Source organism: Mixophyes fleayi, chromosome 4 (assembly GCF_038048845.1).
Source record: "Mixophyes fleayi isolate aMixFle1 chromosome 4, aMixFle1.hap1, whole genome shotgun sequence".
Classification (NCBI taxonomy): Eukaryota; Metazoa; Chordata; class Amphibia; order Anura; family Limnodynastidae; genus Mixophyes; species Mixophyes fleayi.
In genome coordinates, this window is record NC_134405.1 from 40,648,338 (window position 1) to 40,666,872 (window position 18,535).

General features: G+C 40.4%; 1 protein-coding gene across 9 annotated transcripts in view; it reads right to left on the minus strand.

Moving 5' to 3' along the window:
- Positions 1-4,086: 4,086 nt before the first annotated feature.
- The window catches only part of NFIX (nuclear factor I X), a 121,195-nt gene continuing 106,746 nt past the window's right edge, over positions 4,087-18,535 (minus strand). For all 9 annotated transcript variants that reach the window (XM_075206723.1, XM_075206717.1, XM_075206720.1 and 6 more), the window contains one exon: positions 4,087-8,164. In XM_075206723.1, coding sequence (XP_075062824.1) covers positions 8,100-8,164 — 65 coding nt within the window. In that variant the 3' untranslated portion in view covers positions 4,087-8,099. The remainder of the gene's footprint in view (positions 8,165-18,535) is intronic.

Below are 18,535 nucleotides of genomic sequence, written 5' to 3' on the forward strand. Positions count from 1 at the left end.
TATCACTTGCTTTTGTACCGCATGATTTTTGCTGTTCTATCAGTATTACATGCACCGTTTAAATCTTCAGTGTTCTAAATAATATCACATAGATGTCCCTGGAACTAATTTATCAATACGTGAAAAGCCCCTTGCCGGCGGCACTGTCTTAAATGGTAGTGGCGATCCCTCTGATCATGGATGATTTACCTTGTTCCGTTTTCTAGCTCAACTAGTCCATCTTTTCCAGACCTCTGGAATCTTTTCCAGACCTCTGGAAAAGATGGAAAAGAATTTCCGACCAAACCCATGTTCGGTCGGAACTTTCAAGCAAGTTGCGGTTTAAAAAAATGGAAGATGACGTCTAACATAGATAAATGTAAGGTTAGGCACTTAGGTGTCAAAAACAAGCATGAAATCTATAAATGAAATGGGATAAATTTAGGGGAATCTATAAAGGAAATGGATTTGGGAGTCCTTGTAGACAGTAGATTTAGCAATAGTGCTCAATGTCCAGTAGCAGCTACAAGTGCCAATAGAGTATTGGCGTGCATAAAAGGGACATAGATGCAAGGGAAGACAATGTAATATTGCCACTATAAGACCTCATATTGAGTGTGGAGTACAGTTCTTGGCACCACTCTTTAAAAAATACATTTTGGAACTAGAAAGGGTTCAGAGAAGGGCGACAAAATTGATAAAGGGTATGGAGTCCTTAACAGGGGAAAATGCAGGATTTGTAGAGGGGGGTTTCCACGCCACGCCACCAGTGGGCGTGACCAGCATGCATGGGGGCATGGCTATAATGGACAGTGCTTGGCTGCTCTCCAACTCTTCCTATCCCTATAATATAGATGGGCAATGCTGCGTGCACCTAACAGTAGTGCACGCAGCATTGCCCATCTATATTAGCCGTGTGAAGCGGGGGTAGGGTCCAGCCACCTCAATTATACAGTGCCACAGGCTTGGAGGGGGGTTTCCAGGCACTAGGAAACCCCTCACCCCTCGGTTTGCCTATGCCTAAGTTATGAGAAAAGGTTAGTTTAGGCATGTTTACTTTAGAAAAGAGGTGTTTAAGAGGGGATATTATTGCTGTGTACAAATGGTACAAACCTAGAACTTGAATCAGCTGCCCCTTACTATACACTGCCTACGTCCATTCGCCCCTTCCCACACCCGTTCCACCCTTCAAGTCATAGGCAGTCGTGTGTGTGTGGATTGCATGCAGTTGCAATCCTCTATATCTATAACTAGTCCACATGTTTCAGAATCTATCTATAACAGTCCACATGTTTCATGTGCTTTCTTCCTATGACTTGTCCATATTTTCCAGACTATGACTTGTCCACATGTTTCACGATTGGTACAATAATGACTAATGATTTCTATGTCAATAACTGTAGAAGATGTTTAAGCTTTTGTATATCTAAGTCTAGAAAGTGCTATGTCTATGGTTAATCCATATGTTCCATGGTTTATATATGTATGACGCGCGCAGTTATTACAGTTTCTATATATCTAGGATTGGTGCTAGATGTCCCTGGCTCTGAATATGTATGTTTGTTCCAGGTGTTCAGGTTCTGTACATCTATGTCTAAACCCAGTTGTTCCAGGCTCTAGATATCTATGTCTAACACAGCTGTCCCAGGCTCTGACCATCTATGTCTAAACCAGGTGTTCCAGTCTCTGAAAATCTAGGTTTAACCAAAGGATTCCAGGCTCTAAATATCTATGTCTAACCCAGGTGTTCATGCTTTGAACATCTATGTCTAACACAGCCGTTTCGGGCTCTGAATATCTATGTTTAAACCAGGTGTTCCAGGCTCTGAATGTGTATGTCTAACCCAGGTGTTCCAAGCTCTGAATGTCTAAACCAAGGGTTCAAGGCTTTGAATAGCTATGTCTTACCCAGCTGTTTCAGTCTCTGAATGTCTAACCTAGGTGCCCCAGGCTCTGAATATCTATGTCTAACCCAGGTGTACCAAGCCCTGGATATCTAGGCTCTGAATATCTAGGTCTGACCCAGGTGTTCCAGAGTCTGAACATATATGTCTAACCCAGATGTTCCAGGCTCTCTATAGCTATGCCTAACCCAGGTGTTTCAGGCTCTGAATGTCTAGGTCAGACCAGGTGTTCCAGGCTCTGGTTGCCTAGATCTGTCTCAGGTATTACAGGCTCTGAATATCTATGTCTAACCCAGGTGTACCAAGCCCTGGATATCTAGGCTCTGAATATCTAGGTCTGACCCAGGTGTCCCAGGCTCTGAATATCTATGTCTAACCCAGATGTTCCAGAGTCTGAACATATATGTCTAACCCAGATGTTCCAGGCTCTCTATAGCTATGCCTAACCCAGGTGTTTCAGGCTCTGAATGTCTAGGTCTGACCCAGGTGTTCCAGGCTCTGGTTGCCTAGATCTGTCTCAGGTATTACAGGCTCTGAATATCTATGTCTTACACAGCTGTTCCAGGCTCTAAATATCTATGTCTAAACCAGATGTTCCAGGCTCTGAATATCTGTGTCTGACGCAGGTGTTCCAGGCTCTGGATATCTATGGCTAACCTAGGTGTTTCAGGTTCTGTACAACTATATCTGAGCCAGGTATTCCAGACTCTGAACATATATGTCTAACCCAGGTGTTCCAGGCTCTGAATGTCTAGGTCTGACCAGGTGTTCCAGGCTCTGGTTGCCTAGATCTGTCTCAGGTATTCCAGGCTCTGAATATCTATGTCTAACCCAGGTGTTCAAGCACTGAATATTTATGTCTGATTCAGGTGTTCCAGGCTCTGGATATCTATGTCTAACCCAGGTGTTCAGGCTCTGAATATCTATGTCTAAACCAGGTGTTCCAGGCTCTGAATATCTATGTCTAACCCAGGTGTTCCAGGCTCTGAATATCTATGTCTAACCCAGGTGTTCCAGGCTCTCTATATCTATGTCTAACCCAGGTATTCCAGGCTCTCTATATATATGCCTAACCCCGGTGTTCCAAGGTCTAAATATCAATGTCTAATTTAGGTGTTCCAAGTTCTCTATATCTATGTCTAACCCAGGTATTCCAGGCTCTCTATATATATGCCTAACCCCGGTGTTCCAAGGTCTAAATATCAATGTCTAATTTAGGTGTTCCAAGTTCTTAATATCTATGTCTAACCCAGTTGTCCCAGGCTCTGAATATCTATGTCTAACCCAGGTGTTCCATGCTCTGAATATCTATGTCTAACCCAGGTGTTCCATGCTCTGAATATCTATGTCTAACCCAGGTGTTCCAAGCTCTGAATATCTATGTCTGACCCAGGTGTTCCAGGCTCTGAGTATCTATGTCTGTTTCTGGCTCTGAATATCTATGTCTGTCCTAGGGGTTCCAGGCTCTGAATATCTGAGTCTAACCCAGGTGTTCCAGGCTCTGAATATCTGAGTCTAACCCAGGTGTTCCAGGCTCTGAATATCTATGTCTATCCCAGGTGTTCCAGGCTCTGAATATCTATGTCTAACCCAGGTGTTCCATGCTCTGAATGTCTATGTCTAACCCAGATGTTCCATGCTCTGAATGTCTATGTCTAACCCAGATGTTCCAAGCTCTGAATATATATGTCTGTCCTAGGTGTTCCAAGCTCTGAATATCTATGTCTGTTTCAGGCTCTGAATATCTATGTCTGTCTTAGGTGTTCCAGGCTCTGAATATCTATGTCTAACCCAGGTGTTCCAAGCTCTGAATATCTATGTCTGTTTCAGGCTCTGAATATCTATGTCTGTCCCAGGTGTTACAGGCTCTGAATATCTATGAGTAGTTCACATCTAGAAGCTTTATGTTTTTAGCTGCACTTAACAATATCTTGCACCATTTCAGACTTCATTGTTTTGCTTTTTGTTAGATATATTGTTACAGTAGCCTGCTTTTGTGTGCCAAGCTCATGACTTGTATAATGATTTAGTTTTTTGTTTTTTTTTAATTAATGTACTGATTTTTTTCTTTTTGAGCATTAAACCCTTTTATGAAATGTTTCTTAAAGTTGTCGGAAGAGGTATATGTAATTTCATACTGCTGGCTCCCAGGTGTGGTATTGTATATTCTTATTTATCCAACAATAATTGAGACATATCCAAGTTTACTTCCAGGAAATGATTTTATTTCACATACACATAATAATAGCCATCCAATAGGGAAGCACAGGGGTAGGGTTGGATACTGGGCGAGGGGATTGGGCTGACGCGATTTAGGTACGAGGGGGATTAAAAAACGTATAAAAAAAATAAAACTGATAATATTTCAAGCAGGGATAAAATACACAGAGAGTAGGGAGACGGGATAGAAGGTGAATAAAAAGCGGGATAAAGAGGGAAACATGAGCATTGAAATGAGAGTGGATGATTAAAGGAAAGGGTAGGGTTTAGATTATTAGGGGTGGGGTATAGATTATAAGTGCCGAGAAAAGAGTGAGAGCGAGGTTATAGAAAATTGAGCGGGCCGGTGAAGAGGATGAGAGTGAAACATGGGATATATTATTACAGAATAGGAGAATTGATGGGACTGGCAGATGAGTTCATCAGTAAAGAGTAGAGGGGTGAAAAAGTAGACGAAAGTGAGGAAAAAAGGTTATAGGGACAATTTTACAGAAGAGGGCGCTATACTGACAACAAGCATTCCATGTACACATTCTGTAGAGAGCGGTGGAGCTTACACAGTGGTAATATGTTTAGAATGAGGGGAAAAGTTATAGGAAGGGGGAAGGTGGGTCCAATACCAAATGAGGGAGAGAGGAGGGATTTGCATTCTAGATATGCAATGTAATTATATATATATATATATATATATATATATATATATATATATATATATATATATATATATATACTGACTTTCTCAAGAACCTTGTACCTTCTGAAGGGAACAGAGAGCTAGTGATGGCCTTTTGTGTAGTCAGTGTTACCCGTTGTCCACAAAGGCGTATTACTGTTTAAGCATGAAAGGAAATACCTTTACGTTTTTTTACACAATATTTTTTTTTTTCTTTTTTTTAATTTAATCTTTCGACAATTTTTATTTTTCTTTTTAAATCAGCCTATCTTCCGCCAAGTAAGTTTTTATTCAATCCCTGTTTGATGTTGAGAAATAAAAATCAAATTTTCTCATTTGATGGTAAGCTTAAAGTGCACTTGTCAGGCAATATCATGTGGAAGTGCTGTTACTCTCAATGTTGTGAATCTTTTGACAACAGCACAAAAAACGTGCAAAAGAATAATCCTCAAAATTCAGATTACCAGCGGCCCAGGGATGCCAGTCAAAAAAAAAAAAAAAAAAAAATTAAGTGAAGAGAGGTTTTATTCTGGTTAATATTTAGCAATGGTGCTCGGTACAATAAAAGGGGACTTATCAGGGGCACAACTTATCAACAGCACCCGTGACACATCATTTATGTAAATTGCATGTGACCTAATACAAGCGCATAGTGCTATGAGTGGGGCCATTTTAATAACCATAAAGCACATGCGCTCAATTATCTCTGCTAAACTGTTTGTCGGCCGTATCTCTGTGTGACTCTTTTTATTAATGTCCCTGGGGAAGTTCTGGTCATTTTACTGACGCAGTATAAAAATCTCATTTACTGAACTATATTATTATTTGCCTGACAGGTGCATTTTAAGTAGAAATAGATCACTAACACTTTATAGGATCATAAAGGGATTTTGTTCATTTAAAGCTGAATAGAGGATTGTAAGCCACTTTCATATACATATAATGTATGTTGTTATAAATCATTAAAAATATAGCTTACTTTTTTTTTTGTTTAATTTATTTTTTTAGGGGGGAAGAAGGGCATTCTGATCCCTTTTTTCCAAAATCCCAGCTCCTCCTAACATCACCACTACAGAATTATAGAAAGGCACTATTCAGGCTGGTATTAAATTCAAACATGATACCCTCTTGCTGGGAGAATTTAAAGGATTATTTCCAGTTGGGATGAATCCCTCTTGATATAGAATATTCCTATTCCAGTTCCAAACAAATTAAATGTTTAAGGCACTCCCTACCGTACACTAAAACCATCTTAGTATTCCAATTATCTGTAGGATTTGAAAAACATAGACGTGCAGATTAAAATAGTAACCTCCTTTTCTACAAACGGCCATATAACTGCTTTCCGCACCCCCTAACACCCCACCCTACACACACACACTCTAAAAAAATTCCTATAAAAAAAAGTGGGCAAACTAAGAAAAAAAAAAAAAAAAGTGCATTATGCTTTAATGTTAGTTTTTCGAGGTGGTCTTATAATAAAAGCAAAGCACCTAAGGAATAAAGATTTTCTTTTGCTTTTGTTTTTTTTTTCAATTTCAATCCCAAAAAAAATCTTACATCCACTCGTTAAATATAGTTGTTTACCAGCAGCAGATCATCATATTTCTCAGCAGTACTCAAAATAAATCGTATAAAAGGATTGGCAAACATGCAAAAAAAACAGCAGACACGGTACTGTCACCTTACCTATGAGAAGTTAAATTTGGCCAACACGGTCCGATCTCTTTATAATTATGGAGATCGAAACGGTTGCAAGAGACTTAGGCAGAAGCCTGTTTCCGTTTGTGGTTAATCTGGATCATTTTTGGAATTCATTTATAGAATTTGGGCATGCAATAAGCGGCAGGGTGTGATTTAATAAACAACTATACATGTTATTCTGGATCAAGTTGAATATATATTTAAATGTATAAAGATGTTAACAATTATATATTAAAATTGTTTAGATTTTTGCTTCACCCTAAAATAGGCACATGTCATTTATTTTTTTTTCCCAGTTTTTTGTGAATCAGATTCTAAAAAAGCCAAATGTCCCTTTCATAGTTACATATTGCATGAAATGGTTTTGCCATATTCTATTAGTCTGATTTATTTTTGAATCCTGCAGAGTTTGATAAAATAAAACATTGGACTTATTTTTCCACCAATAAGATACATAATAACAGATATAATTGTTCTGCTGCGTTTTGCTATCAAACATTTCATGTTTTGATTATTTTTTTTGTTTTGTTTTTACAAAGAACTTTGCAAAAAGAAATAGTGCAATGGGTAATACAGATGCAAACACAGAAACGATAATAACAAGATTTCAAATCTTTAGTGCAAGAAAAAAAAAATTACGAAAAAAAAAATTAAAAATGTTAATGTCTGAAGGCAGACAGATTTCCCATTTTTTATTTTTAGAGTCCGCCGGGAAAATACAGGACTTTCTGAAAAAGAAAAAAGAGAAGGAATTTTTTTTTTTTATGTCTCAAAAAAAAAAAAAAAGGAAATGTATATTCGTGCTTTTAAATAGTAACTTTAAAAAAAGTTCTAATCTAATTTGAAATCATTGCACTTAAGTGTTTGAAGTTATGTAATTGTCCCTTGCCATTAAGCCCATGAAAACCAATTAATTTGTGTCTCTTAATTTCTTTTGGAACACAGATGATGATGATAAAAATAAAAATAAAATAAGTTTTAAATTTTTCCTTTTTTTTTCTGTAAGGAACACAAATCATTGAAAGAACTGAAAAGTTATTACACATTTATATCATCCACCCAAATTACCAGGAACCAGTGGAGACAAATTAGTGATGTTTGCTAGGGGATCTGTCCCTCTTAAAGGTCAACGGATGACCCTGTGGTGAGGATGACATAAACCATTTATATAAATTTCCCCTCGTCTGTATCAATGTGTCACCCTATAGTTGGAGGAATAAACACAAGGTCCTAAATCCCCCCTGAATATTCCAATTTCACTCTACAGAAGAAGATACAGACACACTGACCCTTTTTTTTTTTTTTTTTTTGTAAAAGGTGAATTTGTAGAGTTGTAGAGGTGAGGACGGGGTATGACAAGTGGGCAAGCATTGACGAGACAAAATTAGCAGGGATGAGCGGTAAGGGGTGAAAAGGGAGTGGCATTTTCCCTTCACTACCAGAGGGTGTTAAGAAGCGCAGACGTCAAAAAAAGTTCTGCCCCAAAACAAAAGCTTTTTTTTTTTATCCTTTTTTTTATTCTGTCGTACGCGTTGTGAGGAAGGTCCTAGTGTTCCGGGCTTGTTCTGGGGAAGACCTCCTGAAGTCAAGTGTGTATATGGAGGGTGGGGGGGTCTGTGTCACAAATCTTTGTTCCATCCGCTCGTAGATTTGCAGCTTGGCGGTAATATCAAAGGAACCAGGACTGATAGAAACAAAGGGAGGAAAGGTGGTTAAAAAAAATGAAATAGTCTTTACCAGTGACATAAAACTATATTCTATCTGATGTTTATACTTTACATCAAATCTCTAAATGACTTAAGGCTATAAATAATACATTTTCATGGCCTGTAATTTACAACCATATGAAAACTCCTGAATGCTTTTTTATCTTTCAAAGTTAGCCTGGGTGCTGCCTTCAGCATTGCACTAATCATGTAGAGCTGTAGGTGGCAGTGTTTCACTTGTAATTTTATATATATATATATATATATATATATATATATATATATATAGGAACAGCAGCAGCTATACAGATTGGATTGCCTGTCATCTTGGTACAGATTGTAGGCAAGTCTGATAAGTTTGCATGCGTTCGATAATATAAATGCAGAGATGTGTACATGCGTTTATTGTAATTGTACACCCCATATGATAATGCTTCATATCCAAGTAGAAAAATAGAAAGTTAAAAGGTAAAAAGTAAATATGCCCAAATAGTGATAATAATAATAGCTGGTAAAAATGATGATTGAATCCCAGTGAATCCACTTATCTCTAGCGAGAATCGGAGTGCTGAGAGTCACAAATTCTACCTGAGAAACTGGTACAATGACAATTATGTAAATTGGGAACACAGAGAAAACAAACAGATTGCCTATGTGCACGAATATATTCCTAGACACAGACTCTAAATTTCTTTATGTGCTCATGGTCACAGCCGATCATTGTTACGAATATAACCTACAACAGTCCACATTCTTGAAGGCCAAAAGAGGACAACTTATAGATTTTAGGGAGTGACATTGGCATAGGAAGACCTGAATTGGGCATATTTGGGGTGGGTGGTGGGTAAAATAGTTTGTCACAATATTTGGCCATGATTGTTGTGGTAGATAATAAGGATGCTGTGCAAGTCATCATCTTCAACATTTATATAGCGCCAGCAGATTCCGTAGCGCTTTACAATTGGGAACAAACAGTAATAAAACAATACTGGGTATTACATACAGAGAGGTAAGTGGGTCCTGCTCGCAAGCTTACAATCTATGGGACAATGGTTTGATACACAAGGGTAAGTGCTACATCATATTGTATGTATGTCCAGCTAGAATGCAAAGGTTGCAAAGTATTTAGTGGCTGTATGCTCAGTCACACAACTATGTTGGTCAGAGGGTTGTTGTCTTGTGTTAGCCGTGCAGAGGGTGGTAATAGGGTAACCTAGGCTGATTAAGAGGGTGGTAGAGGAATATTATAAGCTTGTCTGAAGCGGGTTTTCAGAGAACGCTTGAAGGTTTGAAGACTAGAGGAAAGTCTTATTGTGCGGCGAGGGAGGGAATTCCACAAAGTGGGTGCAGCCTGAAAAAAGTCCTGTAACCGAGAATGGGAGGAAGTGATGAGTGGAAGAGAGACGCAGATCTTGTGCAGAACGGAGGTGTTGAGTTAGGAGATATTTTGAGACAAGTGAGGAAATGTATGTTGGTGCAATTTTAGTTGACGGCCTTGTATGTTAGTAGAAGAATTTTATATTGGATTCGTTGAAAAACAGGCAACCAATGTAGGGACTGACAGAGTGACTCAGCAGACGAAAAACGATTTGCAAGGAAAATCAATCTAGCCGCTGCGTGCAAAATAGATTATAGAGCTCAGTTTTGTTAAGACCAGTAAGGAGGGAATTACAATAGTCAATGCGGGAGATGATGAGTACATGAATTAAAGTTTTTGCAGTGTTTTGTGTGAGATATGTGCGTATTCTGGAAATGTTCTTTAGATGTATGCAGCATGATGTAAATATAGAGTTGATGTGGGGAACAAAGGATAGCTGCGAGTTAAGGATTACACCTAGGCAGCGAGTCATACATTTGATACAATATGGCAGCCATGGTGAATAGCCACAGAGATCGTCAGCTACTCCCTAGCCACATGCAAATACATTATTCACTTTTTCTGTTATTACATGATACAATAAGGAGATACTGTATGGTAAGATGTGATAGCTATTTCGAAAAAGCACCAGCGCTCCACCCGACTGTGCTAAATATTGCTGTACACTCTTTTAGTTATTGTATACTGCTTAATGTATCATTTAGTGACACATTGTTATACCGTTGCTCGATTAACCGAGGAAAGAAAGTAGATTGGATAGTGTTAATAGTTTATTTTTATCAATTAACAAAATGCAACTTGAATGAACAGAAATCTAAATCTAATCAATATTTGGTGTGACCACCTTTTACCTTCAAAACAGCATCAATTCTTCTAGTACAATTCTTCCATGGAGACCAAGGGGTAAATGTATGAAGCTCCGGGAAAAAGGGAAACTTCCTTTTACAAGGCAGCGCCGCTTTAAATTTAAGCGCTGAAGACGCCGAACTCGCGGGTGTTGAAGAACCCGGAGCTTCATACATTTACACCCAAGTCTGGCCAGACTTCTCCAAGAGTAGATGGGTACACCTGGGGGCCACTGATTTTTTTTCCCACTTCTTAGCTGAAGGGCTGCAGAGCGGTACTGAGTATGAATAATGAGTGTCTGCAGGCAATAGTGAAGCATGGTGGAGCTTCTTTGCAAGTTTGGGGCTGCATTACAGCAAGTGAAGTTGGGGATTTGGTCAAGATTAATGGTGTCCTCAATGCTGAGAATACAGACATCATCACCATTTATTTATATAGTGCCACTGATTCCGCAGCGCTGTATGGAGAACTCACTCACATCAGTCCCTGCCCCATTGGAGCTTACAGTCTAAATTCCCTAACATACACACACACAAACAGAGAGAGAGAGACTATGGTCAATTTTAATAGCAGCCAATTAACCTACTAGTATGTTTTTGGCGTGTGGGAGGAAACCGGAGCACCCGGAGGAAACCCACGCAAACACAGGGAGACCATACAAACACCTCACAGATAAGGCCATGGTCAGGAATTGAACGCGGAAGTGCTAACCAGGCAGGTACTTATCCATCATACAATATCATCAGGGAGGAGTCTGATTGGCTCCAAATTTATTCTGCAGTGGGACAAGGACCCCAAACATACAGTCAATGTCTTTAAGAACTATTCTTCATTGTAAAGAAGAACAAATAGTCCTGGAAGTGATGATATGGCCCCCACAGAGCCCTGAGCTCAACATCTTTGAGTCTGTCTAAGATTACATGAAGAGACAGAAGGATTTGAGCAACCCTACATCCACAGAAGATATGTGGCTAGTTCTCCAAGATGTTTGGAACAACCTCCCTGCAGAGTTCCTTCAAAAGCTGTGTGCAAGTGTACCTAGAAGACTTGCTGCTGTTTTGAAGGCAAAGGGTGGTCACTTCAAATATTGATTTTATTTAGATTAATCCACTGTTCATTCACGTTGCATTTTGTTAATTGATAACAATTGATAATTGAAAAACTATTCTTCTAGACTTCTATTTTTGAAAGTATTCTTACTTTGCAGCGTTATTTCCATAAGACATTCAGGAGCTGGGTTACTGTAATAAGATGTTACAGAGGTAATAAGACACTCAGGAGCTGGGTTACTGTAATAAGATGTTACAGGGGTAATAAGATACTCAGGAGCTGTGTTACTGTAATAAGATATTACAGGGGTAATAAGACACTCAGGAGCTGGGTTACTATAATAAGATGGTACAGGGTAATAAGACACTCAGGAGCTGGGTTACTATAATAAGATGGTACAGGGGTAATAAGACACTCAGATGCTGGGTTACTGTAATAAGATGTTACAGGGGTAATAAGACACTCAGGAGCTGGGTTACTGTAATATGATGTTACAGGGGTAATAAGACACTCAGGAGCTGGGTTACTGTAATATGATGTTACAGGGGTAATAAGACACTCAGGAGCTGGGTTACTGTAATAAGATGTTACCGGGGTAATAAGACACCCAGGAGCTGGGTTACTGTAATAAGATGTTACCGGGGTAATAAGACACTCAGGAGCTGGGTTACTGTAATAAGATGTTACAGGGGTAATAAGACACTTAGGAGCTGGGTTACTGTAATATGATGTTACAGGGGTAATAAGACACTCAGGAGCTGGGTTACTGTAATATGATGTTACAGGGGTAATAAGACACTCAGGAGCTGGGTTACTGTAATAAGATGTTACCGGGGTAATAAGACACCCAGGAGCTGGGTTACTGTAATAAGATGTTACCGGGGTAATAAGACACTCAGGAGCTGGGTTACTGTAATAAGATGTTACAGGGGTAATAAGACACTCAGGAGCTGGGTTACTGTAATATGATGTTACAGAGGTAATAAGACACTCAGGAGCTGGGTTACTGTAATAAGATGTTACAGGGGTAATAAGACACTCAGGAGCTGGGTTACTGTAATAAGATGTTACAGGGATAATAAGACACTCAGGAGCTGGGTTACTGTAATAAGATGTTACAGGGGTAATAAGACTCTCAGGAGCTGGGTTACTGTAATAAGATGTTACAGAGGTAATAAGACACTGAGGAGCTGGGTTACTGTAATAAGATGTTACAGGGGTAATAAGACACTCAGGTGCTGGGTTACTGTAATAAGATGTTACAGAGGTAATAAGACACTCAGGAGCTGGGTTACTGTAATAAGATGTTACAGAGGTAATAAGACACTCAGGAGCTGGGTTACTGTAATAAGATGTTACAGGGGTAATAAGACACTCAGGAGCTGGGTTACTGTAATATGATGTTACAGGGGTAATAAGACACTCAGGAGCTTGGTTACTGTAAGAAGATGTTACAGGGGTAATAAGACACTCAGGAGCTGGGTTACTGTAATAAGATGTTACAGAGGTAATAAGACACTCAGGAGCTGGGTTACTGTAATAAGATGTTACAGGGGTAATAAGACACTCAGGAGCTGGGTTACTGTAATAAGATGTTACAGGGGTAATAAGATACTCAGGAGCTGTGTTACTGTAATAAGATATTACAAGGGTAATAAGACACTCAGGAGCTGGGTTACTATAATAAGATGGTACAGGGTAATAAGACACTCAGGAGCTGGGTTACTATAATAAGATGGTACAGGGGTAATAAGACACTCAGATGCTGGGTTACTGTAATATGATGTTACAGCGGTAATAAGACACTCAGGAGCTGGGTTACTGTAATATGATGTTACAGGGGTAATAAGACACTCAGGAGCTGGGTTACTGTAATATGATGTTACAGGGGTAATAAGACACTCAGGAGCTGGGTTACTGTAATAAGACACCCAGGAGCTGGGTTACTGTAATAAGATATTACAGGGGTAATAAGACACTCAGGAGCTGGGTTACTGTAATAAGATGTTACAGGGGTAATAAGACACACAGGAGCTGGGTTACTGTAATAAGATATTACAGGGGTAATAAGACACTCAGGAGCTGGGTTACTGTAATAAGCCCCATTTCCACCGGGATTCATAAGGGTGCTCGCTCTTCCGGGAGTCTGAGAGGTTTCTCAGAAACATATCAGTGTGTTTTACCAATGGTCAGTGTTTCATTATGGATGATAGCGCTGTGTTACTGATCAGTGCTATATTACAGATGATAGCGCTGTGTTATAGATCAGTGCTATATTACATATGATAGCGCTGTGTTATAGATCAGTCTTATATTACATATGATAGCGCTGTGTTACAGATCAGTGTTATATTACAGATGATAGCGCTGTGTTACAGATCAGTGTTATAGCACAGATGATAGCGCTGTGTTACAGATCAGTGTTATAGCACAGATGATAGCGCTGTGTTAGAGATCAGTGTTATAGCACAGATGATAGCGCTGTGTTACAGATCAGTGTTATAGCACAGATGATAGCGCTGTGTTACAGATCAGTGTTATAGATCAGATGATATCGCTGTGTTACAGATCAGTGTTATAGCACAGATGATATCGCTGTGTTACAGATCAGTGTTATAGCACAGATGATAGCGCTGTGTTACAGATCAGTGTTATAGCACAGATGATAGCGCTGTGTTACAGATCAGTGTTATAGCACAGATGATAGCGCTGTGTTACAGATCAGTGTTATAGCACAGATGATAGCGCTGTGTTACAGATCACTGTTATAGCACAGATGATAGCGATGTGTTACAGATCAGTGTTATAGATCAGATGATAGAGCTGTGTTACAGATCAGTGTTATAGCACAGATGATAGCGCTGTGTTACAGATCAGTATTATAGATCAGATGATAGCGCTGTGTTACAGATCAGTGTTATAGATCAGATGATAGCGCTGTGTTACAGATCAGTGTTATAGCACAGATGATAGCGCTGTGTTACAGATCAGTGTTATAGCACAGATGATAGCGCTGTGTTACAGATCAGTGTTATAGCACAGATGATAGCGCTGTGTTACAGATCAATGTTATAGCACAGATGATAGCGCTGTGTTACAGATCAGTGTTATAGCACAGATGATAGCGCTGTGTTACAGATCACTGTTATGTTACAAAGGCTTTATTTTTACCATAAGCTAGACGTTTGCCTTAAACACTATTTTCATTTGGGTGCTGTTTTCATCTCTTAAGCACTCAGGATGTTCTGGGCTCATAGGACTTGGCAATTCAATAATGTATTTAAAATGACAAACTAAATATGTTGTATGGAATCAAGAGAGATCCAGTGTCAAACCCATCAAAAGTCCTGGTAAATGCAATTTCCTGCAGTCCAAAAGAAGAATTAGGGATGTGGACATCAGACTGTGGGGGTAGGTTATGGCATAATGGTGCTGACTACACCTACAAGACTTACCCCGACATCTTCCGTCCGGACGGCTGCTTTCCGACAAAGATCCATGACAACTCTTCTGTGAACCAACTTCAACCAATCCTGAAGAAGGAAGACGCCGGTGCGACTTCATGACGCCACTGACATAGGCGGCGCTGTTAACGCCGCTCTTAAGGGGGTAATGTAACTATGCAGCCATGTACAATGTAGTTTACAAAGGGTTCTACATTGTACATGGCGGCATACTTACATTACCCGCTTAAGAGCGCCGTTAACAGCGTCGCCTATGTCAGTGGCGTCATGAAGTCGTCTTCCTTCTTTGGGATTGGTTGAAGTCGGTTCACAGAAGAGTCGTCGTGGATCCTCGTCGTGAAGCAGCCGTCCGGACTGAAGATGTTGCGATAAGTCTTGTCGGTGTAGTCAGCATCGATATGCTGAGTACCATCGGACTGTGGGCATGTCCTGGTACATCAGGATCGTCTTTAACATTAGTGGATGACGTGATATAGATAACGGAGAACCGTGTTCCACATTAGGGGATGATATGTTACAGAATACGAAGAGCCGTGTTCCACATTACGGGATGATGTGATACAGACTACGGAGAGACGTGTTCCACATTACGGGATGATGTGATACAGACTACGGAGAGACGTGTTCCACATTACGGGATGATGTGATACAGACTACGGAGAGACGTGTTCCACACTAGTGGATGACATAGTACAGACTACGAAGAGACGTGTTCCACATTAGTGGATGATGTGATACAGACTACGGAGAGACGTGTTCCACATTACGGGAGGATGAGATACAGACTACGGAGAGACGTGTTCCACATTACGGGAGGATGTGATACAGACTACGGAGAGACGTGTTCCACATTAGTGGATGATGTGATACAGACTACGGAGAGACCTGTTCCACACAAGTGGATGATATGTTACAGAATACGAAGAGACGTGTTCCACATTACGGGATGATGTGATACAGACTACGGAGAGACGTGTTCCACATTACGGGATGATGTGATACAGACTACGGAGAGACGCGTTCCACATTAGTGGATGATGTGATACAGACTACGGAGAGACCTGTTCCACACAAGTGGATGACATAGTACAGACTACGGAGAGACGTGTTCCACATTACGGGATGATGTGATACAGACTACGGAGAGACGTGTTCCACACTAGTGGATGTTGTGATACAGACTACGGAGAGACCTGTTCCACACTAGTGGATGACATAGTACAGACTACGGAGAGACGTGTTCCACATTACGGGATGATGTGATACAGACTACGGAGAGACGTGTTCCACATTACGGGATGATGTGATACAGACTACGGAGAGACGTGTTCCACACTAGTGGATGACATAGTACAGACTACGAAGAGACGTGTTCCACATTAGTGGATGATGTGATACAGACTACGGAGAGACGTGTTCCACATTACGGGAAGATGTGATACAGACTACGGAGAGACGTGTTCCACATTACGGGAGGATGTGATACAGACTACGGAGAGACGTGTTCCACATTAGTGGATGATGTGATACAGACTACGGAGAGACCTGTTCCACACAAGTGGATGATATGTTACAGAATACGAAGAGACGTGTTCCACATTACGGGATGATGTGATACAGACTACGGAGAGACGTGTTCCACATTAGTGGATGATGTGATACAGACTACGGAGAGACCTGTTCCACACAAGTGGATGACATAGTACAGACTACGGAGAGACATGTTCCACATTACGGGATGATGTGATACAGACTACGGAGAGACGTGTTCCACATTAGTGGATGATGTGATACAGACTACGGAGAGACGTGTTCCACACTAGTGGATGACATAGTACAGACTACGGAGAGACGTGTTCCACACTAGTGGATGACATAGTACAGACTACGGAGAGACGTGTTCCACACTAGTGGATGACATAGTACAGACTACGGAGAGACGTGTTCCACACTAGTGGATGACATAGTACAGACTACGGAGAGACGTGTTCCACACTAGTGGATGACATAGTACAGACTACGGAGAGACGTGTTCCACACTAGTGGATGACATAGTACAGACTACGAAGAGACGTGTTCCACATTAGTGGATGATGTGATACAGACTACGGAGAGACCTGTTCCACACTAGTGGATGATATAGTACAGACTACGGAGAGACGTGTTCCACATTACGGGATGATGTGATACAGACTACTGAGAGACGTGTTCCACATTACGGGATGATGTGATACAGACTACGGAGAGACGTGTTCCACATTACGGGAAGATGTGATACAGACTACGGAGAGACGTGTTCCACATTACGGGAAGATGTGATACAGACTACGGAGAGACGTGTTCCACATAACGGGAGGATGCGATACAGACTACGGAGAGACGTGTTCCACATTACGGGATGATGTGATACAGACTACGGAGAGACGTGTTCCACATAACGGGAGGATGCGATACAGACTACGGAGAGACGTGTTCCACATTACGGGATGATGTGATACAGACTACGGAGAGACGTGTTCCACATTATCAGAAGACATGGTACAGACTATGGAGCCATAATTTACATTCGGTGATGATACATTATAGACTACAGAGAGCTGTGTTTTACATTTGGGGATGATGCGTTATAGACTAGGAAGAGCTGTGTTCCACATCAGAAGATATGTTACAGATTACGGAGAGCCATGTTCCACATTAGAAGATATGTTACAGACTACAGAGAGCCATGTTCCTCCTTAGGGGATGATGCATCACACACTACATAGACCTTAGGAAATGATGCGTTACAAAGTACGAAGAGTTGTGTCACATCATGAACTGCGCAGCTCAAGCGCCCTTCGGCTAGTGTGAATAAACCAAGTCAAAGAATACAGTCACGTATGACTGAGTTTCAGTGCAGTATGTGAGTGTATAGTATATGGTGTAGTGTAATGCATTTATCTGTTTTAGTGAAGAGTTTAATTTCATCCACTGAATCTTTCTTAATATTACCCCTTCCCCCCTCCCCACAAAGAGTCTGGGACGTATAGATTCTGTCAACTTACTACAATACATTCAGGGAAAAACTGTCCTCACTCCCCCTATGGGCCTTTAAACACATATCAGATTTTTGCCTCTTCTCAGCCCAGTCCCTAGATGCCCATATTGCAGTTATCCCGAAAGAAGGAAAATACCCCTCCATTGGTCCAGACTGACCAATCTCTACAATAAATGTTGATATAAAACTCAAAATGCCAATTTGGTTGCAAAACGCCATCCTAATATCAACAGACGCTGAGAAAGCGTTTGATAGAGTGAACTGGCAATTCATGGAAGGTGGGCTGGAAAACATGCGACTGGGTCCGATCTCTTTGAATAAAAGTTTAGCATTCTATAAAATCCCATTACCAAAAATTAGAATCTTATCTGACTCATTTGGTATTGCAAGTGGAGTCAGATATGGCTTAGGTGATATCTGTATCTATAGCACATAGATAGGTCTTCTCCACCAGGAACCTCCTTTTTATGAACCATGTTGCATTACATCAAGGTCATTGTCAAGTGATTTGCAGGCTATCTATAATTCGACAATAAAGGTTTATGGCAGCTCTTCTATTGAGCTCTATTGTGAA